Here is a 26099-nt window from a genome sequence, read left to right as displayed (position 1 = left end):
TACAAAACACAAGCGAGGGCAGGGGTTACTTACGGGGGCGAGCTGTGGGGCTACATTCAACATCCGAAGTTACAGGCCACGGAGAACAAATTTTTGAGACAGGTAGCTGCCCTTCCCCAGAGTACCCCACTACTTCCACTCAGATTAGATCTGGGTATTAAACCCATAACAGAGGAGTTGGGACTCAAACCCCTAAAATTTTGGAGGCGTTTGTGGTCCAGCCCAGATCTTGTAACTTATAGAGAGGAACTACAGGAATTCCTGGAACTAGGGAACATAAAGAAGATTCCTTGGTTGACCTATGTCAAGGGAAGGTTCGAGGAAATGGGGTTCCCAGAACTATGGACAGATCCTATTAATTCATGTACGAAGATATCAAAGAAGGTACTTGCGAGTGCCTACAACGACATGATGCTCACCAGACCCACCAGCAACTCCCGTGAGGGGTCCCTGACAAAATCATTCCTGAAAATAAAAGACACCTACTCTCTCGAAAAAACACTGGACAATATTTCCCCTGCATTAACAAGGAAATTGTTCTTACAATGGCGCTACGGATGTCTTCCTCTAGCCTCGTTTACAGCGTCCTGGACAGCGTGCTTCACCGTGCCATCTTGCCCAATGTGTGCCCACCCGAAGGAGGACGACATGCACGTGGTCTTCTTCTGCAAGGGTTATGAGCGAAGCAGAAAATATTGGCTAGTTCCGATGCTCAGGAACCTGGGATTTAGATCTTTCCAAACTGCTTATAGAGTTCTAAAATCTGACCTCTCCCCTTATGTAGTTTTTGCACTTTCAAAATTTTTAACTGCATTGTGGGTTACCCGAACTCGAATGATGAAAAGATTGGTATAATGGACTCCTCCAGCGGTTTTTCTCACTGTTTTATCCAACATTTAAATGAATTTTATCATACTGGATCACACTATGTTTAATAAGTTTTTAATTGTATGTTTTTGTTGCATCTTTTATGATCTGTGATCGAAATAAAGATTTTTTGAAATGAAAAAAATGAATTGATATGTAGCATTGATTTTTGCTAATTGTATGAACAAAGTGTTAACTGTTTGTAAAAAAAAAAAGTGTATGTATATGTAAATGTTTGTTGATAAATTCTGCGTGTGAATCTGTGGAGAACAGTTGCCCTTTATATTATAGATGAATGAATTGAAATTCCGGGTAAAATAAATAACCCAGCCACCAACAGAAAATAGTGTGGTGTTTCTCCTATAAATGAATGGAGGCTAAGTGATATAGGAACCCAGGTTATTATTGGTGTTAAGTTTAAACGGGTCCTCCCTGGTTCCAGTCCTTTGGGCCCAACCCCTCTTATTGTTCTACATACTCGAGAAGGCAGGGGCATGTGATAAGATACACAACGTTGTTGCTGTTGCAGGTGGTAAAGCATCTTTGTTCCCAGCTGGTGCCGTTACGGAAAAACAATTTTGTGCTCTTTTTTGTGAGACAACAGACCTTACATTTGCCACATGGATGGTGGCCTTGAACAAAATTCTTGTTCATGCTGGGATTGTTGGTCAAGGTTCTTGGTCTGGTATGTACAAGAATGTCCCGTATGTTTCTCCCCCTCCTGTGTGAGAACATAGGTTTTTCTAACTGTAAGCCCCCACTGTTGAGAATTCTCCAATGTTTGTTTATAATCTTAGTGACTTTGTTTGAACTGGTGTTGTATGTGGTGACACATATTGGTCTTCTTTCATCCTCTTTGGGTATTTTCACTTCCAGTAGGCTCTCCCTGCAGTTGTTGTGAGCCCTTTTGAAGGCTTGGTTAATCACTTTTTCCGGGTACTCACGGGTTTCCAGTTTCCTCCTCAGATCTTTAGATTGAGCCTTAAAACTCTCAATTTCAGTACAGTTCCGCCTCAGGCGGAGGAATTGCCCGTAAGGCAAATTGTCCCGTAGGTGTTTGGGGTGGAAACTTTGGTACATGAGTAAGCAGTTTTGTTATGTACTTTTGAAATGGGTGGTGGTCATTAGACGGCCATTTCTGGGAAATATATTGAGATCCAAAAAGACAAGGTTGCTGTTGGAACAGGTGCTCGTGAATTTAAGGAAATCGTCCTGTAGATTTAGCCATGTCAGGAACTGTTGTGATGTTCGTTCATCCCCATCCCAGATGATGAGGATATCGTCGATATACCTCTTCCAAGTTCTTATGTTCCGTCTGAAGGGATTATCGGGATGGAGTATCCTGGTGGTCTTCAGATTGTGCGCGTAGAGACCAGCTATGCTGGGAGCAAAGGTGCTCTGCTCCGCATGCTGGTCCCGTGCTTCTGCAGGTAGAGGGTGCCGTCATACTCGAAGAAATTCTCTTTTAATGCTAACGAACAGCATTCCATGATCACATTCCTGGGAGTTTGGTAATCCCAGTCATCTTCAAATAGAATGTTTTCGATGATGTTGAGGGTCTCATTGTGTGGAAGGCTAGTATACAGGCTTTCCACATCACAACTAATCAATAGTTGGGTGTCAGGATCAAATTCATAGCCCAAATCATAGATCAAATCATAGCCCGAATATCCCGGACTCCCTGCTCGGGAGGATAAACCCGAAAATGCGTTGTATCCAGAACCGCTCCAATGAAAAGGAGCTTTTGAGGGAGTCAGGTGTGACTTCGGCACTATGATAGTCAACCCCAGCCAATGCAGGTCTGCCGTAGTCTGGAGGTGGGAGACGACTGCCTGGGACAAGCCCGCCTTCAACAGCCAGTCGTCAAGATAGGGGAAGACTGGAACGCCTGATCTATGCAGATGAACTGCGACTACCGCCATCACATACCTGAACACCTGAGGGGCGCTGGTAAGGCCGAAGGGGAGCACGGTAAACTGAAAGTGCTCATGGTCTACCGTGAACCGCAGGTAACACCAGTGGCCGGCAGGATGGGGATGTGAAAATAAGCACCCTGCAAGTCCAACGCTACCATCCAGTCTCCAGGGTTGAGAGTAGACAGGACTTGAGCCAGAGTCAATATCTTGAACTTCTCCTTCCGGAGGAAGCGGTTGACACAGGCCCTTGTCCTTCTTGGGCACCAGAAAGTAGTGGGAATAACAACCATGACCTACTTCTGGAACAGGAACGCACTTGATGGCTCCCTTGGCCAAGAGAGCTGTAACTTCCTGTTGGAGAAGGGTCAGGTGATCCTCTGACATGCATTGGAATTGAGGTGGCGTGGATGGAGGGGTAGTTTAGAAGGAGAGGGAGTAGCACCTTTGAACTATCTGCAAAACCCACCTGTTGGACGTGATGTTGAGCCAGTAGGGGAGGTGATGGCGAATCCTGCCACCCACTGGCAAATGATAGGGCTGAAAAGTCCGACTAGGAGGGTTTGAAGGTTGCTTCAGAGGGAGCGCTGGTGGACTGGCTCGCTCACTGGCTCACTCACTGGCCCCCCGACGGTGAGATCCACGTCCTCGGTCGCGCAGAGGCTGGACAGTTTGCGCAGGTCTGTGGCTCTGGGTGGAACGTGGTGGGGCACCCTTCTCTGTAGCAACAAAAAGGCAAAAAGCAGACTGTTTGGGGCGAGAGGTGGAAGTGAGGCCTAAGGATCTGGCTGTAGCCCTAGAATGCTTAAGGCGCTCGAGCACGCTGTTTGCCTTGTCGCCAAACAGGTGACAGCCATCAAAGGGCATGTCCAAAAGCATTGCTTGGACATTGCCTGAAAAACCAGTGGACCTCAACCAGGCGAAGTGTCTCAGTGCTACTGATGTGGAGATCGTCCTACCAGTGAGTCATCGGTGTCCAGCACATACCGGATGATGAACTTTGCTGCGTCTCTCCCTTCGCCAACAGCACAGGAGAGCACGAGCCGGGCCTCCTCCGGGCACTGTGGCAGCACCTGCGCAACCGTGTCCCACACCGAGTGGGAGTAATGGCCCAATAGGCATGCGGAGTTCACCAACCGCAGCCCCATGCTGGAGGAGGAAAACATCTTCTTCCCAAGGTCGTCCATCTTCTTGGATTCCCTATCAGGTGGTGCATTAGGAAATGGGCCTTTGGACATGGAGGCTTGGACTAACAAGCTCTAAGGGGTAGGATGGGAAGAGAGGGAAACTGGGTCGCCCAGGGCCGGGCGGACGCGTTGTGCAATCATCCTGTCCACAGAAGCCCCTGTGTTGGGCTTGGACCAAGTGCCCAAAAGGATGTCTGTAAGGGCTCCATTGAACGGCAGCAGGGACTCGTCTGCCGCTGGCTGAAGCACCTCTCTTAGGAAGTTAGTACTGACGCCACCATAGGAAGCTCGAGGTTTAGGGCCTCGGCTGCCCTATGCAACACTGGCATAAGATGCACCCTCCTCCGTAGCCACGGTATGGGGAGACAGCATGCCAAGGTCTGGGGAGGAGTTCAGATCATTTGCCTCACCCAACTCCTCTCTCCAGTCCCGTTCCACCAACTGGTCCGCAAGAGGCTCCGCAGACCCCTGCCAATCCTCCTCACCCTCTCCTGTGAGGCACTCACGCTGGTAAGAAACAGCAGGAGAGAACCGGGGTACAAAAGTACCGGTCGGCGCCGGTCCTGATGTCGAGTGACATCGGTCCAGCGCTGTGTCCTCATCGAGGGAGAGGTTGGCGCCAGCTGGGGACACAACCGGCTTCAGAGGTGTCGGTACTGGATTCGGTGCAGGAGGAGGTGTAACGAGGTCGACCGGCACCGATCCGGATCCAGGCCTGGATCCTTGGGGGCCCTGCAGTGCCGGAGCTGAAGCTGCCGTCATCAAAGGCCTAGAGCCTCAACCGAGTCCGCAGGGCCCGAGGGCATGCTGGCTGAGTCGGGCTGCCCGAAGATAGAGTGTAAGGCTTTGCAAAAGCTTTGAAGCTGGGCAGAAGCTGCTCCGGGTCCCGGAAAGGGAGGGAAGGCCGGAGTCGACCCAGCAGGCTTTGCAGGCGGAGCCGGACTCCCCCCTTCCGCGTCCACCAGCAGATGGAGAGAACGCGCAGAGCAACAATGCTTTTTTGCCTTCTTCTTGTGCTTCGACTTACCCAAAGGTGAAAACTTCGATGACGAGTGGTAGTGATGGCTCCGCGACCGGTTCAGCAACCTCCCTCTCTACCGCGACCTTCAACGGCATGAATCTGACGGCCAGGCCTTGAGAAGCTTTCGGGACCACTCCCGCAAAGGCTTCGGATTCATGGCCCGGCAGTCAGAGCACGACTTCGGGTTGTGGCAGCGCTCCACGCACCAAAGGCACACGAGGTGCGGGTCCATAACCGACATCAACTTGTGACTCCTGGTTTGAAGCAGGTCCGACGATGTGACATCCCTTGCACCAGGAGTCAATCGACTCAATAAAAGGTGTCGACAAAAGTCGCAAAAAACGGAGTCAAAAAGTGACTCGAAGAACTGCTCTCTCCGGATCTGTGCTCACTGGTGCAGAAAAAGAAAGAACTGCCATCAGCACGCGAGGGCGGCATCTAAGTAGATACTGCAACGTCATTCCGGTGACCACGACACCAACGACGAACGCGGAGTCGACCAACGCCACCTATCGACGCACAGAAGTACTGCTGAGGAAAAAATTATCTGATCCATTGTGACACCTGGGGGTAATTCTAAGGTGAGGAATCCTTAACTAATTGTCTCCTTCAGATATCCCTGTGAGAACCTGCTTTATCACAGTACTTGTGGCCTGGACCCTTAGGCTACTGCACAGGTCACACAGTCCACATGGCACACTGTACAGCCAGGAGGGGGCATCCAGGTGCAAGTTCCGCAGGAATTTTTCGGCAGGCATATAACACCCAATGACACCAAAGGTATATAGGCACACGCTGGATATACCACAGCTTCCACCACTACAGCTCACAAAAAGTAATAGAAAGTGGCAGGACAAACAAGCTCCCATTCTGCCTAAGTACAGCCAGAGAAAAATGGACAGGTTGACGAGTGCAACATGAGCGTGATCAAGGTTTTGAAGCACCTTACATTACTTTACATGTAAACAATGCACTGCAATAGAATAACTCTTTAGGTAGACCAATGTATCTGCTCATCCAATGAAATGACCCTCATTTGCATGCAAGCCAAACTCCATAGGCCATTCATGGCAGTTCCATCCCAGAGGCTAATGAATATAGGATGATGAATGAATGAATGAATGAATTACGGACTTATACCGCGCACAGCTACCCGAAGGCATCCGGGCGCCTTTCGCTGATGACTACTAATGGCAGAGGAGGTTGGACCTTTTGTGTTTCTTGTCTGTGTCAGTACATTAACTTTGGGAGGAAAGCAGCTAAAGTTGTCTCTAACCCAGACAGCAAATTCTTAAAAGGTGCAGTGTCCCTTTAAACAATGCCACTCACAAGAAATGCAAGAAGACAAGCAGAGATGGCTTCCAAGCCTCAGATTTATTGTCAATGTAGAAATTTGTGAGTAATAAGTAAGGGCTCGTTTTTGCCTTTACTTTTATGGTACTTCATATAAAATGCCACCATAAGAAAAACAAGTGATTTCAAAAAAGATTTTATTTGCAATCAAGGAATATTTAAAATCTAAACTTTAATTTTAAACACAGTTGTACTTCTCTTTTTCCTTTAGATGCAAACTCAAACAACACAACAATTGTATCCGAGACAGCAAGAATACACAGTAAACAAAAAATGTTATTTAAAACAGACACAAAATAAGGTTTTGAGGATATAAAAAAAGGCAACATGCAAACTTCAGTCTAATATTAAACATAGAATTAAAAGCAAATCGCATCCTTTCGGTGTACTCAGAAAATTAACATTGGAACAGTTACAATGGCATTTATTTGCACACCATTTGAAGCTGCAAAAGAACACACATTTCTTAGACGAGAGCATCCAAAACAAAAAAGACAGGTCTGTCCTTTTAAAAACATATTCAGTAAATTGTTTCCATATTTACAGATCTTTACAATGTAAAAATGTAACAGCATAGCAGTACACACAAAAAGGGAAAGCAGAGAGATAAGGAAGTATCTTAACAAATGTACAGCTTTGTATTAAGATGCTAAGTTATTTTATCAAAAGTGATTGTTTTCAGTTCACACTTGAAAATCTTGAAACTGCAGAACCATTCAGCTATCTTACGTCTTAGTAGTCCAATCATCAAAAGGTATTTAAGGGTTCAAGATGACTAGTTTGTGAAACTGGTAAAGGAATGCGTTCTTTCCTACATTATGATGCACAGGAGACTGGTCGATGAGCAGCTTGGGGTCCACCTAAAGGAACAAGAGCAATTGAAAATTAAAAGACCATAAATAAGTCACTATGATGCAAAGCAAACCGTATCCTTCTATAAAATTGGCTATTAAACTATTACAACCGAAACACCTCTCCTGGCTGAATGTCTAGGAATGGATGAGCCTTGTGCCAGAAGTCTGATACATGTTCAAGGTGTACCAAGTAGGGTTCCTCAAAACTGTGATTTATTTTTCCAGGGATACAGTCTTTCCCTTGTAAATGTATTATACTGTGAAATCTGGGTGGATTGAGGCATTCATAAGGTTTTACTTATTGTGAGCAAGGGGATACTAAAAAGGATACAGGGATGATGCAAGCACAATTTGAATTGGTAAACATTTTAGGTCTACCAATTCAAAAGCACATTCTAATTGGAGACCCATAAAATGGTTAAACCACAATGGAGTATTCAATATAGACATCAAAAGATCATACTACCATCAAAGAGGAAAAATGGGTGCATGTGAAGCATTTGTAAGCAAGGTCAAGTATCCAGCAAACACCCACATTGGCAAGAGAATAAAAATGTCCTTCTCTATTATTTACACCTTGAGAGATGAACTGGAGTAATTCCATAAAAAACATGTAAGCTTAAATCTGTTTAGTCTACATATGGACAGGCCAAACCTAGACTCAGCTCAACATCACTCTCCAAAAAGACAAGCTAGACAACGGTATGAGGAAGAATTATGTTACTTACCCTGTAAGCATGTAGTGCTTTAGATTCACATGTTTGCATACTTCCGCCAACTAGTGTTGGTTCCGAATGTGAGAATTTTGCTTTTCTTTGAAGAACCGTTTCGAGTTCCGAGGTATAGTGACTCCTCCTCTTGGTAATACTGCGTATGGGCATCGACTCCATAGTAGACTGGTTTCCAGCAGGCGGGTTAGAAGGGAGTGTAGAGTACACAGAGAAATAGAGATGTCCATGCATGTAAAATAAAGATGAATATAAATTACAATGGATTCTAGGGGCCGGGAAGGGTGCATGTAAATCTACATCACTACATGCCAAGAACAGATGCTTATAGGGTAAGTAACATAACCCGTTCGAGGAATGTGTGGCTGTAGATGCACATGCTTTGCAAACACTGTAAAGAAGTGCCCTTTAAAAGCAGTGACTAACCTGTGGGTGTTGCAATTGTTTGAAAGAGTGTTTTAAGCAATGCCTGACCTACATTAGCTTGCTGATGTGCTAAAACACCCACATAGTTATGTTTAGGGAAGGTATGTGGTGTAGACCATGTAGCTGCTTTGCAAATATCAGCTAGTGGGATGTTACCTGTGAGAAGTTGGCCTGGTATATGATGTTCACTATTCTAGTGAGCACCTTGCACCAGTCCAAACAACCCTTATGGTGATGGTTGTAAAGTCAACCTTATAGACCAGCTATCCTAGTGGTAGCATGGACAAAAGCAGTCTTAGGCTAAACTCAAGAGGGCATGTGAAGCCAGCTGTTTTACCATATGCAAACCTTTTAATACCAAATGAAAGGACACCACACAGGTTATATATTCAAAACATATATGTATTTATTTCTAAATTAATCCCCTTAACTCTTTATGAGCACAGGAGCACAAGCTTATAACAAGTAACTTACTATAACATACAAAAGTTGCACAAATATGGATAGGCCCTGGTGGCCCGCTAAACCATATACTAAAATAGTGGTATAAGAACCACGTCACGAACAATGGTAAGGCCTAGGGCCTTGGGAATCGCTGGGGCTACACTGGACTAACAGCAGTTAGGGAGCAGGAGGCCCACAGGATGCGGGTGCAGTGTTTAAATGCACACGCGTGCACCTATAGAAGTCAATGGGTGCGTAAAGTTAAAAAAATGCAGATTTGGAAGTCTTCCGACTGGACTAGAACTTAACCACTTAAAACTAGGACACTAGGAGTGTAAACCTCTACAGGAGCACCGCAGTACTCGCGTTACCTCACCCACAGGAAGCGGGGGCATAGGTGTCAAAGTGTGTCGGGTTTCGTCGTGGAGTTCTATGGATCCTTGGAGAAAAGATGCTGCAGGCGACCAGGAGAGAAGAGTCCGGTTGGATCGAAGATGTAGAGTACCTGAAAGCAGAGGGGACAGAGTCTGGGTCACTAGCCAGTGACCAGGAAGGGACCAGGAAGGAACCAGGCAATGTCGGGTTGCGATCAGGTGATGTCATGAAGCTTGTCTCCGCTGCCACGTGGACCAGGAGGTGTCGACGACGACCAGGAGCTGGGCACAGACTGTCCCACGAAGGTTCTCGCGGATAGCGGTGTCAGTTCTCGATTTGGGATCAACAGGCCTTGGCAAATACAACCCACGCAGGAATCGAAGATGGCTTCTGGATCGGACCAGCAAGGTCTGATGGGCTGCTCCTTTTCAGGGGAACAAGGGCCAGTCTGGAGCAACCAGACCAGCGTTGAAAATTTAAAGGTTCGTCGTCGCAGAGGCCACTAGACAATGAGCAAGTGACCGGACAGACGCGTCGAGTAGGAAAATGCAAAAGGGCCCCACGCAGCACTCGGTGAGTGTGGAGAGGGGATCTTTGGTGCAGTTGGTGCTCGGGGCTGGGGCTTCTCAATCCCCAATGCACAACTTTGAGGGTGCCTCAGAAGTTGTACGGAAAGCGATTTGCTGGCTTTCCAGGATGGCCGGTCCCACGTCTCTCGTAGCCTCCACGGGTCTCAGCTTTCCTGTGGCTGTGGATCGGGCTGTTGGATGTCTGGAAGTCCGGTCCTTGTCAGGCTCTGTCGTTCGAGCTCCGGCGGGAGCAACAACAAAGCAAACCGTTGAGCGCTTGGTGGTGCCTGCTTGCACAGGGTGGTCACTCCTTGACCACAAGGGAGATTCTTCAGTCTTCTACGTAGAGTAGGATGTCGAAGGGTCCAGAGTTTCGTATCAGAGTTTCAGTCAGGATAATCTAAAGTCTAAGGACACAGCTCCTACCTTTATTCCAAATCAAGGGGCTGGATTACCTGCTAGGTCCCTCCTATGGGTGGGACCCAGGAAGGGGGTGGTTACACCCCTTTCCTTTTGTCCAGTTTCGCGCCAGAGCTGGGGCTGGAGTGCCCCAGCACCGGTTTTAACTGGCCTATGCATGGGACACCTTGTGTGCCCCAGGCAGTGTCTAGTTTCATTCAGCCCTCCCTGCCTCAATCCACTATCTCCTGTCTGTGGCGGTGCTAGCACCTCCATGTGATAGGAAACCTATTGTCCGAGCCTCCCTCGCTGGATGGACTCCCAGCAGCAGGAGGTCAGACTTGTGTCTGTGGCAGCAGCATCCATTTTGTGATGCTGAGGCTCTGGTTAACTTTAACCGGGATTAAGGAAAGTAACATGTCTTCTCCCTCTAGAAGGGTGGAATGCTACCCCTGTCGCCAGGACTGGCGAGGGGGTAGTATTCCAAAGCGTATGACACCTTACACAACATGTTTTGATAAAGCCAAACCAAAGATAGCATTTAACCGCGAGGTTCATAATGCACTTAAGAGTATATGGTATGGCAATACCCTGGAACAGCTAGAAGGCCATGGTTCCGAAAGCTGCAGACAGGCTCAGCTCATGCTAGAGCACCATCTCACATAAAACCAAGCACTCTGCCTTCAGGATTGTTAAGGCCTGCCATAGGAGTGACTTATAGGTGCATATGTGTCCAGATATAAGGTTAAACATAGGTATACTATATCTAAGCAAGGGGTGATTACACGACCTTGCCCCAGCTGAGTGATCAGCCAGTTGTGTCAGTTTGGATGGCCAGGCAGGGGTGGCAAAAGATATGCTGCAGCACCTGGTAGGCCTTGGGTGCACCTATGCCCTGGGTACCTATAGTACACTGTACAGGGACTCATAGGAGTGACCCAAATCCAATTAGTTATGTACCTAGGGTACATGGAGTCCATTTTACAGAGAGAGCCGATAGCCTGGGGCCCTGATTAGCAATATCCCAGGCCAGCTAAGTCGAAAACCAGCTAAACACAAGGCAAAAAATCTGGGGTAACCATAGTCAGGTATCCACCTTCCTACATTACCTAGAAAAGCTATTGAAGCACCTAGCTTTAAAAAAAAAAAAATCTTTTCATTAAACATTCGTCAGTTGCAGTAAAGAGTGTCACATTAACAGGTGCATTATTGATATATAGAATACTTTACACTTCAATTTTACATTCCTCTATCGTGTCATGTAATCTTGGCACTTTCTTAGTTAAGCGTTTGACGACAATTAACATCATATCTTCACCTGATATCATTCTGTTTGTACCCTTTCTCCCTTCCAAGTCCCTATCCCTTAAATTCTCCTACGTTCCACCCATCGGCTCCATATCTTTCCCCATTTCTGAGGGTACCTCTACTCTCGTATTCCACCTTTTCTTCCTGACAAAGAAGGGCCAGGTGATCTTCCGACATGCGATGGAGGGTAGGTGGGATGGATGGAGGGGTAGTCTCAAAGGGGCGGCAATAGCCCCTTCAGAATATCTGCAAAACCCACCTGTCCAACGTGATGTTGTGCCAGGGGGGATGTGATGGCAGATCCTGCCGCCTGAGGAAAATTGAATTTTGCCCTGCTATGTGTCCCTACGTGTTCCCCAACATGTAATATATGTGCATGATTAATATGCATTTTCCCTCCATGACCGAATATAAAGACGCATTTACAGTTGCGTCCAACGTTAGTATGTCAGTTATCCAGTCCTCCGTGAAAGCAACGTGAATTAGGCTTTTAGGCCTATGTTGCCAACGTATTTACATGGTGCACGTTAAATCATCGAGTTGCACCCGTTTTTAGGGCTCCACAGGGCCCGGACACGAGATCCAGGCCTCAAGTCTCCTGAAACACTCCGAGAGATGCAGCCCCGCCCGCATCCCTGACCCTTCCCTTACTTCCTGCCAAGCAACGCGGTGCTCGGCCTGGCCTGCCTGCCAAGAATATGTTATGCCTACAGTTATCTGTTCAGCTCCCCGGCTTCACATTCCTAGCTAACGAACAGGATAAACATATTCGTCTACAGTCCAGTCTTTCTGTCTCTATGCAAGTGATTTCCCGAATTAGTATCCATAGAAGATTCATGGTTCACGCAATACATGAAGAAATATATGTATACACTAGCTTTTAGTGACAAGCAGCCTTTGCCCTGATGACTTTTAGAATCAAGCAACATGTACTCTAAACACAAGATATCAGATATGCTATAGGTACAGGTCGTTCTGACATCCCAGACTTCAGTCTCCTCTACTAGTGCTAGAAGTCAGCGCCCCCCAGCTCTCCCCAGTTACACGTCATGACTCGTTTTGCGCGCACCAGTAAGTTAAAGGTTCCAGCTGCCCATGAAGCCCCCTCCATATATCCACCCACTTATGACACTTCTGTGACGTCTACATCACACACCTCCGTGCACGCCCTGTGCATGCCTTCTTTTCACGCCCATATGTTTTATCTTCTCTTTTTCACTTGTTACGCCTACTGTATTCAATGCAACTGTACTGTTTTACTATATATATTGTATGATATTAACGAAATATTGAGATTGTCCCTTCCTGAACCTTAGCAGGTGATGGAACCCGATGTCCATTGGCTCGAGCCACTTAATTAAAGCCCGTATGACTCAGATACCACGGACTCTGCCTCTCATTTATTGAGCTATCCTTTTTCCTTTAATGCATAGAAAAATAGTACCGGTAATTTATTTATTTACCACATAATGGCGCCCGAACAGGGACGAGCCCCTTCCCCACGCTCCGGCGATGTAACGCAGGCCCCCTGACCCCTTCTACAGCTGTGACGGACCCCTACTGTGCACCTGCAGGTTTTCCTGCTAAAAACTCCCTCAGGCCCACGGAGGAGACGGAGACTGCGGTCCAGCATCCAGACGAGGCGGTGAGGAAGGCGGAGAGTCCCGACCAGAGCCCAAGCCGAGAGAGCAAAGTCCGAGGTATCCGGAGGCCCACCTGTTTCCGAAGCCCGAAGCACATGCGTAGTGCGTAGCAGTAACCAGACGTCGTAGCAGCCCAGTCCAGTCCAGTTTCCGAGGCCTTCAGTTTTGCTTCCCGGTGAGTACCGTTGCTGGGAACGCATCTAGACGGGTTCATTAATTTGTGCCCGGTCCAGACGGGTTTGGGTACACAGATCCGGTCCGACGTGTTCACCTAGGTGGATACGGTATGACGTGTCTCTTTATGAGACCGGTATGTTCTGTACTGTCTTAGCAGTGCATCCAGTAATTCTGTTTTCTAGTATAGTCTCTCGAGATTTCCAGTATTATGTTTTTCAATGTACTAGGTAGTATCTGTTCGAACTGTTTTTTTTATGTTTCTGATGTCGTGGTATGAATGATTTGTTTTGCTATTTATTACTGTGTTCATTGTGTATTGAGTTCAAGTTCGAGTACGTTCAAATATGCCTCTGTTTTCAAAGTTACGTCAGATAGGAACCAGAAAAGGGATACTCAAAGAATCAGTTCCTGTCCCACCTAGGGACAGTCCCGGACATTTCATGTATCATAAACATGGCTTAGATGCCATATTGTACTTAGATTTATGGGTAGATTATACCAAAAATCTGGAAGAGAAATATAGATGGCCTGTTTCAGGAACTTGGGATGCCGAATGCATCATGAGAGTAGAGGAAGCATTATGGAAAAAGAAAGCCAGACAATCCCAGAAAGATGCCATAGAATTGTGGCGTAAAGAATCGCATAAAAGGACAGAAAAAGAAATCAGAAAAGCAGAACTAAGTAGAGAATCATCAGAAAAAGCCCAAGAAAGGGAATTACTAGAAGAAGGTGAACGAGTTAGAGCAGAACAGTTAGACAGACAAAGAAATGCCCTTATTAAAGGCATGTATCCCCTTCTCGCCGAGGGCCTGCCTAAGGCGACCCCGGAAACACTCTGTAATTTACCGCCACCATTGGTCCCGACTAAGCTACGTCATAAACCGACCGCAGCTGAAATTTTCCTTTCTTCCTATTTAGACGATACTGTACCAGAATATACAAATCCGCGTCCTCCCCCGCCTGCTCAACCTCAAAACCCTGTTGATAACACAATTACTGTTCCTCCAGCCACCGGTCCCGGGAATCCTTTTAATCCGCCAGTAACCCAGGACCAATCCACATCACGTATGCCTACTTTACCAGTCACATTACCAGCGATCGCACATCCAGTATTAGTTGACGATTCTAGTTCCGGAGGAGCAGGGGGAGGTATCCCGATCACCCCGCCTCAAGCAAAACGAATGACGCTAAGAGACGTAGCATTACAACGTACGCCGAAAGTGGCTACATATGCAGCCCTCAAACAGTACCTTACTGATTGTCGATATGACCCAGTGCCAGGCGAAGATCACATGATATTATATTCCGTACGTCTGCGACGAGTTGCAAGCTATTTGACTCTCTTACCTGGAATGGGGGAACATTTAGGCAGAATATATCATTTCATCAGGACAGGGGAAAGACCAGAAAGTATTCACGAGGCTATGGCACACAGGAAAGTCGAGACTCAAAATATGATCTTGCAGTTTTTGATAAATTGTTTAATAAGAGAACAAGACCAGCCTGGTAAAGATAAAGACGAGATGAAAGTCCTGACAAGATGGAGTGACAACATAGCAGACGGAAAACACAGTAAACAAAGTTGTATAGAAACCATGTATAGAAAGATTCGTAAAGAAATTCTAGGCATACACGAAAGGGAGAAAGCAACTAGAGAACCCGAGAAAGAGAATGACATTTCAGACGAAGATGCAGACACAGACAATCTAGATAGAATAGCGTACGTAGGTAGGACGAGACCTTTTGACAGATCCACACGCCTAGAATGTAAGAAAACTTTTCTTCCTCCCGTACCAGAACAGTGTTCTCTTGAGCATTTATTCCAAGTTACCGATAGAGTCCTGAGACAACGTATAGGTTACAGTGAGCTTAGTACCATGCATGAACAGGAACTAGCCCGATCAGCAGTACAATGGACTAGTAATTCTAGCACATTTAAAGACGAAGTAGTGGCCCAAACATTTCTGAATCTTCCCCCAGGCGAACAGCGACTGGTGGGTATGTACATGATCCAGCACCTCATTACACTGTACGAAAGTCAGCATTCTGATCCAGGTCCCCAATATAATGTATTGGACGAGTTACTCCTAAACCGATGGAAAGGCGTAGGTACCGATTTGATTAATGTCATTTTAGAACAACGCCATAAATACAGAACGTTCCTGACTCCACATTTCGTTCCTGTTCCACCCCCAGTAAGGAAGACATTTTACATAGATAGACAGAATCCTTTGCGAGAAGTGCATCCTGTTAAGGGAACGGGAGGTGCACTCGAACGAGTATTTGTTTACACCCCTTTAACGAAAATAGAACTACTGGAAATGAAAAAGTTAGTGCCCTGTCACGATAAAGATCCAGCAGGGTTCCACCGTGAATTAAAAGACATGCTCCGCATGGGAGAATACACGTATCCCGATGTCATTAAAATGTTAAAGGTCCTGTTGCCTGCGGGCATATATGAAAAACTTAAGGAAAAAGAATGGGAGGTGGGAGAGAAAAAGATTGACTGGGCCGAATTAGAGAACGAAGATAAAACACGAGTTCCTGGTACCGGTCTCGGGGATAAAGCCAAAGCATTGCCCGAGTTGTTAATACAAGTCTTGCCAAGATTACTAACCACGAAAAAGGAAGACTGGGATGCCATCTCAGCCTGCAAACAGAAACAAGACGAAGACACTAGTGACTTTTATTCCAGATTTGAAAAATGTTTCATTATTAATAGCGGCTTGAAAACAAGTAGTGAATCGTATCCAGATCTTTTTGTTACCAAATTAGTAGAGAATTCTTTATCACAAGTTAAAAATCGAGTACTGAAAGTTGAGAGTACCTGGCAAGCTAATACCCCGTCCCAAATGTTACAAATGTTACAGTACCACCAGAACCAAATCAGAGAAGAACAGGAACACGAAAGGAGACGTATGAAAGACACGAAAATGAAAGTACTAGTTGCACAGTCTGTTCCAGTAGATAGTCAGAAGAGGGGTACGACTCAGACCAGTCATTCTGCAGCTCCCGTTAAAGGGACCTGCAATTATTGTAAACAACCAGGTCACTATATAAACGAATGTGCTGTTCTGAAACATAATATAGCTACTGGTAAAACGAAAGAGAGACCGCGTCCTCCTAGACAGGAACATGTTCCGCAAAATACGCAACCACCGCAGAACGCACAACAGACAGTTACAGTACCGCAGCCTACAGCTGCCACACAACATGTTACACAGCAGATGTACCAGTACGCACAGTCAGATTATCCAGACTATCAGCAGTATTCATGAAACAGCCTAGAGAGGGAGGTTGGCTTGCCTCTCATCGAGGTTCCTGTAGATCAAGAGGGTCCCTATGTACACAGCCAGGTATTAGGGAAAGACAGAAAATTTCTGATTGATACAGGGGCAAGTAGGACTACCATCAGTCATGACGAGGTTCCAGGGGCTCCTCTCTCAGGCTCAAGAAATATTTCCCTGGGATTTTCAGGAAAGCCTATTGTTAATGAAATATCGAAACCAGTTTCCCTAGAAGTTGGTCCATTGTCCCGAACTACAGACTTGTTACTTACGAAATCATGTCCAGAAAACTTACTTGGTATTAAAACATTGAAAGAATTAGGAGCAGTGATTTGTTGTTCTCCGGAAGGAGTGAGATTGTTTTTACGTGATTTTAAAGGACATTTTGTGTTAAGAGATTTTGATCCAAGATTACTGAATGTACCACAGCATTTATGGGCGCAAGGTCCAACTGATGTAGGTTATATGCACATTACACCATATCGTGTCACTTTGAAACCAGGAATTGTACTACCCCGAATCCGGCAATACAAGTTGCCACCTGAGGCTGTAGCAGCCTTATCGAAAATTATTGACGAGCTCATTGCTCAAGGAGTGGTTGTAGAAACTGACTCCAATGTATGTAATTCTCCGATCATTCCGATCCTTAAACGTACTGACCCAAATGCACCTCCAGTTTATCGACTAGTAATTGACCTTCGAGAACTTAATAAATGTATCATACCCCAGTACCCAGTGGTTCCAGATATCTCTTCCCTATTGACTGCCATTGATTCCGAAGCAGCGTTCTTTACTGTCATCGATCTCAAGAACGCCTTCTTTAGTGTCCCCATCCATCCAGACAGCCAGTTCCTTTTCGGATTCTGTTTAAATGGAAGAAGTTATAAATTTACACGTGCACCTCAAGGGTTCACAGAAAGTCCTAGTATTTACAGTCAAGCACTGAAACGACAACTAGACAGTATTCACATGCCAACTGACACTGCCCTGCTCCAGTACGTGGATGACCTATTGATCACAGCCCGTACAGAACATGACTACGAACGTGCGTCACTGACAGTCTTGTATTTTCTGGCTGAAATGGGGCACAAGGTGTCCCCTTCGAAACTGCAATTCTGTGTTCAGCAAGTGGTATACCTTGGACACTTGCTGTCCAAGAGGGGTAGACAGTTGACACCTGACGGTATCCAGTTGATTGCACATCTTCCACAGCCCAAGACACAGAAGGAGGTACGAGCTTTTATCGGCCTCACTTCTTACTGCAGACAATGGATCCCTCAGTACGCATATCTAGCCAAGCCACTGATACAGTTGACAACACAGGAGGCAGCGACATCGACTGTCCTCCCTTGGACCCAGGAACATACACTTGTTTTCGAAGAATTAAAGAAAGCTTTATGTCAAGCACCTGTTTTAGCGACACCAAACTACAGCAAATCTTTTACACTTTTTGTCACTGAACGCGATGGTACAGCATTATCAGTTCTCACACAAGATCAAGCAGGACAACACAAGCCTTGTGCTTATTTTTCTAGCACATTGGATCCAGTAGCCCAGGCTTTGCCTGCGTGCCTCAAATCAGTTGCAGCCACAGCTTTAGCTATCAGACAAAGTGATTCCATAGTGTTAGGACACCCCCTGACAGTACAAGTTCCACATTCCGTGGAAGTTCTTTTAAACCGTACACAGACTCAGATAACGGACAGCCATTCTCGTCCGAACTCATGAAACAAGTATCACTTCTGTTAGGGTACCAGTGGAAGTTCCACTGCGTACGACATCCCGAGGCAGCTGGCCTCGTCGAGCGACACAATCAAACTCTGAAAACACGACTAGCGAAGGTTTGTGCAGAAAAAGGTGTAGATTGGATGGTAGCCCTGCCGGTTGCCCTCTTCTATATGCGAATGGTCGCTCACTCTAGATCTGGTTTGTCACCATACGAAGTTGTATTCGGTCGTTCCCGAACATGTGGGGTACACCTATGCCTCGTAAAATCACCGATGTTGACAGTAACATGCTGACAGATTACCTAGCTTCCTTGATGTCTGCACTACTCTCTTGTCGTTCACAGGTCGCGGCTGCCTTTCCGGACAACACCCAGGTGAAACCGCACGAGGTCGTTCCAGGAGATCTCGTTCTGGTTCGGAATTTTGATCGTTCAAGCCCTCTGGAGCCCCGCTGGAAGGAGCCAAAACTCATTCTGATGACCACAAGGACCGCCGTAAAGCTAGAAGGAAGAAAAGGCTGGCTCCATTCCAGTCACATCAAGCGTTTCCATGGACTGCGTCCAAAGACTTTTTTCAAGGACTGCCCCGATACTGACTCTAAACTTCCCCTGTTAGAGAAAACTCCGCAGCAGGAGTATAAAATGAAATTGAGGTCTTGTAAGTCAGACAGCGTTTAATTGTTTAAGTCCCCCTCGGGTGAAGCGGTTAGACAGGTTTCTGACATGTATGAGATAGACCCACATAGTGAGAGAGATAGACGAAATTTCAAGAAAATGAAATATTGTAAAAGTCTCCGAAGTGGATGCATCGTTACATTATTGTTTATGTTTATTCTGAGTCTTACGATCACATGTATAAGTTGTATGTTACACGTATTTTTTCCTCCTCTTGGTTCACATGTACACCTTTCCTCTAATGATACTGTAGAGCACACATTTAGTGAACTACCTCCTCACGAGTTATCCTATCGACTTGCAATGCGCAACAATACTTTTTATTCGTATGTTACACTATTCGCATCAGACCAGTAATGCCACTAATTGCTGGGTATGTGGTCGACTTCCCCCTTACCAGACTGTGAAGGGAGCTCTGCCACTCTTTCCCTATCCGTTTTCACACAATGGTTCGTGTGGAGCATGGTTTACATTAACGTCATCTTTAGACGATAAGTCCCTTCTGAATACAGTTATGAATGAAACCTGTTTCCCAGACAAGGACGGTCTTTCCCATAGGACAGAGTTAGATCTAGAAAACGAAGTATATGATCTAGGTAATTTTTCCTCTAACCTCATGGTTTTGAATGTTCAGTCAGAGACTAATTCAGACTTGCCTTCTATAACAGTTCTACCAGTAAAAGGCGAATTATGTGTTAGAAAGAATGGTTCAGTACATCTAGGACACAGTGATTGTACTACTGTGGTCGAGTACAGTGACAGTGGGAAGTCTACTTTCAAAGCTTCACGTCATTCCTACTTTATATGTGGTCAGACCGCTTATGTACGTTTGCCCCTAGATTGGGATGGGACATGTTACATTGCATTCCTACTGCCACCAGTTTTCCTAGCCCCGTCCGATTATCACCGAAATACCCATCTGGTACACGTCAGACATAGAAGGGAGATCGAGTCCCCAATTGTCGATCAGACTGAAACTGCCTTGGAACAGTATACAGATTTCAATAAAGGTTTCTTTTTCTTCATAGGTCCCGTCCAGAATAGTAAATTAATACGCAGGTTAACCAGAACCCTTGAAGCAGTAGTGAATGAGACTACTTCCGCCCTAGGTAACTTAACAGAAGAGCAGTCTGCTATGAGATTTGTTGTTCTTCAGAACCGCCTTGTTCTGACGTCATACTGGTCGATAGGGGCGGAGCTTGTAGAGTCATCGGATCTAGTTGTTGCGTTTTCATTCCTAATAACGCACCGTCCGTGTATTCAGCAATAACTAGACTTCATAAAATAGCTCATCAGCTACACCAGAATCCAGGCACCTGGACTTGGTCCGGCTGGCTCTGGAGTGTAATATCTGCATGGGGATGGAAAGTACTGTCATTCCTGGGAGTAGTAGTAATGATCATATTCAGTTGTTGTCTCTGTTTACAATGTGGCCCAGCGATTTGCGGCTTGTGCGCTACATCTTGTATTCCACGTCCACAATCCCATGCCCAAATGAAAAAAGACGAGCAAATGATGCTGTATGAACAGATAGATGGTCTCATGAATATTGATGTTTCCTGAAGGGAACGTAGGGAACAAGGAGGGAATGAGGAAAATTGAATTTTGCCCTGCTATGTGTCCCTACGTGTTCCCCAACATGTAATATATGTGCATGATTAATATGCATTTTCCCTCCATGACCGAATATAAAGACGCATTTACAGTTGCGTCCAACGTTAGTATGTCAGTTATCCAGTCCTCCGTGAAAGCAACGTGAATTAGGCTTTTAGGCCTATGTTGCCAACGTATTTACATGGTGCACGTTAAATCATCGAGTTGCACCCGTTTTTAGGGCTCCACAGGGCCCGGACACGAGATCCAGGCCTCAAGTCTCCTGAAACACTCCGAGAGATGCAGCCCCGCCCGCATCCCTGACCCTTCCCTTACTTCCTGCCAAGCAACGCGGTGCTCGGCCTGGCCTGCCTGCCAAGAATATGTTATGCCTACAGTTATCTGTTCAGCTCCCCGGCTTCACATTCCTAGCTAACGAACAGGATAAACATATTCGTCTACAGTCCAGTCTTTCTGTCTCTATGCAAGTGATTTCCCGAATTAGTATCCATAGAAGATTCATGGTTCACGCAATACATGAAGAAATATATGCATACACTAGCTTTTAGTGACAAGCAGCCTTTGCCCTGATGACTTTTAGAATCAAGCAACATGTACTCTAAACACAAGATATCAGATATACTATAGGTACAGGTCGTTCTGACATCCCAGACTTCAGTCTCCTCTACTAGTGCTAGAAGTCAGCGCCCCCCAGCTCTCCCCAGTTACACGTCATGACTCGTTTTGCGCGCACCAGTAAGTTAAAGGTTCCAGCTGCCCATGAAGCCCCCTCCATATATCCACCCACTTATGACACTTCTGTGACGTCTACATCACACACCTCCGTGCACGCCTTCTTTTCACGCCCATATGTTCTTATCTTCTCTTTTTCACTTGTTACGCCTACTGTATTCAATGCAACTGTACTGTTTTACTCTATATATTGTATGATGTTAACGAAATATTGAGATTGTCCCTTCCTGAACCTTAGCAGGTGATGGAACCCGATGTCCATTGGCTCGAGCCACTTAATTAAAGCCCGTATGACTCAGATACCACGGACTCTGCCTCTCATTTATTGAGCTATCCTTTTTCCTTTAATGCATAGAAAAATAGTACCGGTAATTTATTTATTTACCACACGCCCACTGGCAAGTGGTGTCCCTGAAAGATCGGACTGGGAAGGTTTGGAGGCTGCTGCAGAGAGGGCACTGGTGCACTGGCCCGCCTGCTGGCCCCCAGACCCACAGCGGTGGGTCCCATGTCCCTGCCGAGGCTGGACAGCTTGCACGGGCCTGTGGCTCTGAGCAGAACATGGTGGGGCACCCCTTCCGTAACCACGAAAGGGGTGAAAAGCAGACTGCGTGGACGAGAGGTGGTAGCGAGGCCTAAGGATCTGGCCGTAGCCCTAGAATCCTTTAAACGCTCAAGGGCATTGTCCGCCTTGTCACCAAATAAGCGAAGTCCATCAAAGTGCATGTCCAAAAGAGTTTATTGGACATCACCCGAGAAGCCAGTGGACCTCATCCAGGCGTAGCGTCTGATGGCTCCCAACGTTGAAATCGTCCTGCATAGCGAGTTGGCAGTGTCCAGCCCACAACAAATGGCACGCTTTGCTGCATCACTCCCTTCTGCGACCGCACAGGAGAGTACGGCCCAGGCCCCCTCCAGGCACTGTGGCAGTTCCTGCGCAACTGTGTCCCACACAGAGTGGGTGTAACGGCCCAAGAGACATGCGGTATTCACCCACCGCAGTCCTAAGCTGGCAGAAGAAAATATCTTCTTCCCAAGATGATCCAGCTTCTTGGATTCCCTATCTGGGGGAGCAGTAGGGAACGCAGCTTTGGATATTGAGGCTTGGACCACCAAGCTCTCAGGGGTAGCGTGTCGGGAGAGGAAAATAGGGTCATCTGGAGCCAGGCGGTGGCGTCGGGCAATCATCCTATCGCACAAGTTACTACTTGTGTAACGATATATCTGTAAGAGACATTAGTTAGTGATAGATTCCTTACCTTAGAATATCCCCAGGCGTCAGACTGGATCCGGAAATTTTGGCATAGCAATACCCCTGCGCGTCGGTAGGCGTCGTCCGCAGCTCCGCGTCCGTCGTCGTTAGCGCCGGAATGACATCGTCGGAGTACGTAGACGCCGCCCATGCGCGCTGACGTCAGTTCTGATACACAGCTTTTCCGCGCCAGATACGCAGAGCCATGATAGAACCAACACTGGTGCCAAGAAACTAGGGCCCTGAAAGGGGATGACCTTAACCCTAGATATCGGTTCGCAGAACGGGGAGGATGGGTGGGTCGGTAAGGAGTCTATCACTAACTAATGTCTCTTACAGATATATAGTTACACAAGTAGCAACTTGTGCATCTGAAAGAGACACGTTAGTGATAGATTCCTTACCTTAGAATAGATACCCCAGCAATACCAACCCCGGTGGTGGGTCTGCGAACCAATAATCACACCAGAAAGTCCTGGAGGACGGAACGGCCAAAGAAGCCATCCCTCCGGACTTGACTGTCCAGGCAGTAGTGTCTTGCGAAAGTGTGCAGCGAGGCCCACGTAGCTGCCTGGCAAATGTCCTGCAAGGGCACTCCCCGGCCCAGGGCAGTAGTAGTCGCCGTGGCCCGAGTGGAATGAGCCCTCAATCCAACAGGGGGCTCCTTCTTAGCCATGGAGTAACATGCCTGGATACACAAGATGATCCACTGGGAGATGGTCCGCATGTGCACCGCTTTCCCCTTCTTAGCGCCCACGTAACCAACAAAGAGTTGGTCATCCACCCGGAACTGGCGTGTGCCATCCAAATAGAATGAGAGCGCACGTTTTGGGTCCAGACGGTGGAGCCGCTCTTCCTCTTTAGAAGGATGCGGAGGCGGAAAGAAGGTATGCAATGTGATGGACTGCCCGATGTGGAAGGCTGAGACAACCTTGGGCAGGAAAGATGGCTTAGTACGCAACACAACCTTGTCCGGATGGACAGAAAGGAAAGGTGGAGTACAAGAAAGGGCCTGGAGCTCACTCACTCTCCTGGCAGAGGTGATGGCAACCAGGAAAGCAGTCTTCAGAGTTAGAAGGCGAAGAGGACAGTTGTGAAGTGGCTCAAAGGGAGCGCACATCAGGAAAGTAAGAACAAGGTTCAAGTCCCACTGGGGCATCACGAAGCGAACAGGAGGGAACATGTGTGTGATGCCCTTAAGAAATCTAGTTACAATAGGGGACTTGAACAAAGAAGGCTGATCAGGCAGTCTTAGAAAGGCTTAAAGGGCAGAAAGGTACCCTTTGACAGTGCCCAGAGCAGAGCCCTGCTGGGCGAGAGAAAGAAGGAAGAGGAGAACCTCAGAAAGAGGGGCAGAAAGGGGATCCACAGCCTTTGCTGTGCACCATGCCACAAATCTGTTCCACCTGCAGGCGTATACCGACTTTGTGGAAGGACGCCTGGCTGCCAGAAAGACATTACAGACTTCAGGAGGCAAGTCAAATAGCCTCAACTGTCGCCGCTCAATCTCCAAGCATGGAGGTGGAGACTGGACAGGTTCGGGTGGAGGACCGTCCCCTGCTGCTGCGACAGAAGGTGCTCCTGAAGAGGCAGACGAACCGGGGTATCGACTGACATACTGAGTAGCTCGGGATACCAGTACCTATGTGCCCAGTCCGGAGCCACAAGGATGACAAGGGCCCGGTCGCGCTTGATCTTCTTCAGCACTCAGAAGTGGTATAGGCGGAAAGTCGTACAACAGACCGCAACTCCACTCGCGACGAAAAGCGTCTCCGAGCGAGTGCCGCCTTGGAAATTCCAACGCGCAGAAGTGATGACATTGCGCGTTCTCTTCGGTGGCGAATAGATCTAACCAAGGCTCTCCCCATCTGAAAGAGGCCTTGCGCCACATCCGAGTTCAGACGCCATTCGTGATCCATCATGCACCGACGGCTGAGTTCGTCCGCCCTGGTGTTCAGAGAACCTGCCAGGTGTTGAACCACCAGGGTCACGCCCTGATGTTCCAGCCATTGCCAGAGGCGCAGAGCCTCCTGGCAAAGGGTCCACGACCCCACCCCGCCCTGTTTCTTGCAGTACCACATGGTGGTGTTTTGTCCGTGAACACTTGCACTACACTCCCCCGACAGAGAGGAGGAATGCCTTCAGTGCTGGACGAATCGCCCGTAACTCCAACAGGTTGATGTGGAGCCGGGCCTCCGCCGGAGACCAGAGTGCTCTGATCTCCGCCTCTCCCACGTGGCCACCCCAGCTACAGCTGACCCAATCGCGGTCCGTGAGCCACCACTGCAGCTGTCTCGCAGTGCCCCCGAGATCAGGACATGGTCGGATAGGTTGCTCTGATGCTGGGCCCACTGAAACTTCAGGTCCCACTGCAGAGCCCGCATCCGCCACCGGGCGTGATGCATCAGCAGGATGCAGGAGGCCATCAGCCCCAGAAGCCGCAGCGTCAACCTGACCGAGACCCGGGATAAAGGCTGAAAGAGTGGAATTAGAGCCTGAATATCCCGAACCCGCTGTTCGGGGGGATAGACCCGAAACCGCGCCGAGAACCGCTCCGATGAAGAGGAGCTTCTGAGAGGGGCACAGGTGTGACTTCGGCACATTGATGGAGAACCCCAGCTGGTGCAGGAGGTCTGCCGTCGTCTGGAGGTGGTTGACGACTGTCTGGGGCGAGCCCGCCTTCAACAACCAGTCGTCGAGGTAGGGGGAAGACTGACACCCCTAACCTGCGCAGATGAGCTGCGACCACCGCTGTGAGAATTTGGCCTGATATATGATGCTCACTAGTTCTAGTGATCACCTTGTATCAGTCCAAACAACCCTTATGGTGATTGGTTGTAAGTCAACCTTGTAGACCAGCTATCCTAATGGTAGCATGGACAAAGCAGTCTTAGGCTAAACTCTTTTGGCATGTGAAGCCAGCTGTTTTACCACAATATAACCCCTTGAATACCAGATGAAAGGACACCACACAGGTTGTTATGAAAATAAACAATATATTTATTAATAACAAACACCTCTGAACTATTTATGAGATCAGAGGGCTATGCACATGACAATCTCTTAGGAAAAATACGATAAGTTGCACAAAATTACAATGGTGCCCTAGGGGCACGGCAAACCATATACTAAGTAAATGGGTTAAGGAAATCGATAGAAGCAATGGAGCTGTCCAGAGGCTGTAGGACCGCTGGACTACGCTATCCTAACTTTAGGTAAGTAATAGGAGGCACACGGGACGCGGGTGCAGAGTGTGAACTCACACGCGGGATGCGTAACAACGTCTATGGACAGTACAGTTCAAGAAAAAGGTAAGTACGGACAATCCTGACTGGTTAGGACTAAAACAACTGTGAATATAGACACTAGGAGAGTCAAGCTACCCTTGAGCACCGAAATGCTCTTGTTACCTCACCTACGGGCTGCGGGTGCATAGGTGCGAAGTCGTGTCGGGTTTCTGCGTTGAAGTCTATGGAGCCTGAAAGAAAAGATGCTGCAGGTGCCCAGGAGGAAGATGTACGGGGTGATCCAAAGGTGGATCGGAGATGC

The 26099-nt window shown here is 47.3% G+C and overlaps 1 protein-coding gene across 2 annotated transcripts in view; it reads right to left on the bottom strand.

Annotated features, from left to right (window-relative positions):
* Positions 1-6461: 6461 nt before the first annotated feature.
* TDRD9 (tudor domain containing 9) overlaps positions 6462-26099 on the bottom strand; it is a 2642469-nt gene continuing 2622831 nt past the window's right edge. For both annotated transcript variants that reach the window (XM_078660267.1, XM_078660268.1), the window contains one exon: positions 6462-7201. In XM_078660267.1, the coding sequence (XP_078516393.1) occupies positions 7100-7201 (102 nt within the window). In that variant the 3' untranslated portion in view covers positions 6462-7099. The remainder of the gene's footprint in view (positions 7202-26099) is intronic.

The sequence above is a fragment of the Lissotriton helveticus genome, chromosome 9, assembly GCF_964261635.1.
Source record: "Lissotriton helveticus chromosome 9, aLisHel1.1, whole genome shotgun sequence".
Taxonomy (NCBI): domain Eukaryota; kingdom Metazoa; phylum Chordata; class Amphibia; order Caudata; family Salamandridae; genus Lissotriton; species Lissotriton helveticus.
The sequence above is the reverse complement of the archived record's forward strand: the minus strand, read 5'-3'. Positions and strand labels throughout refer to the sequence as shown.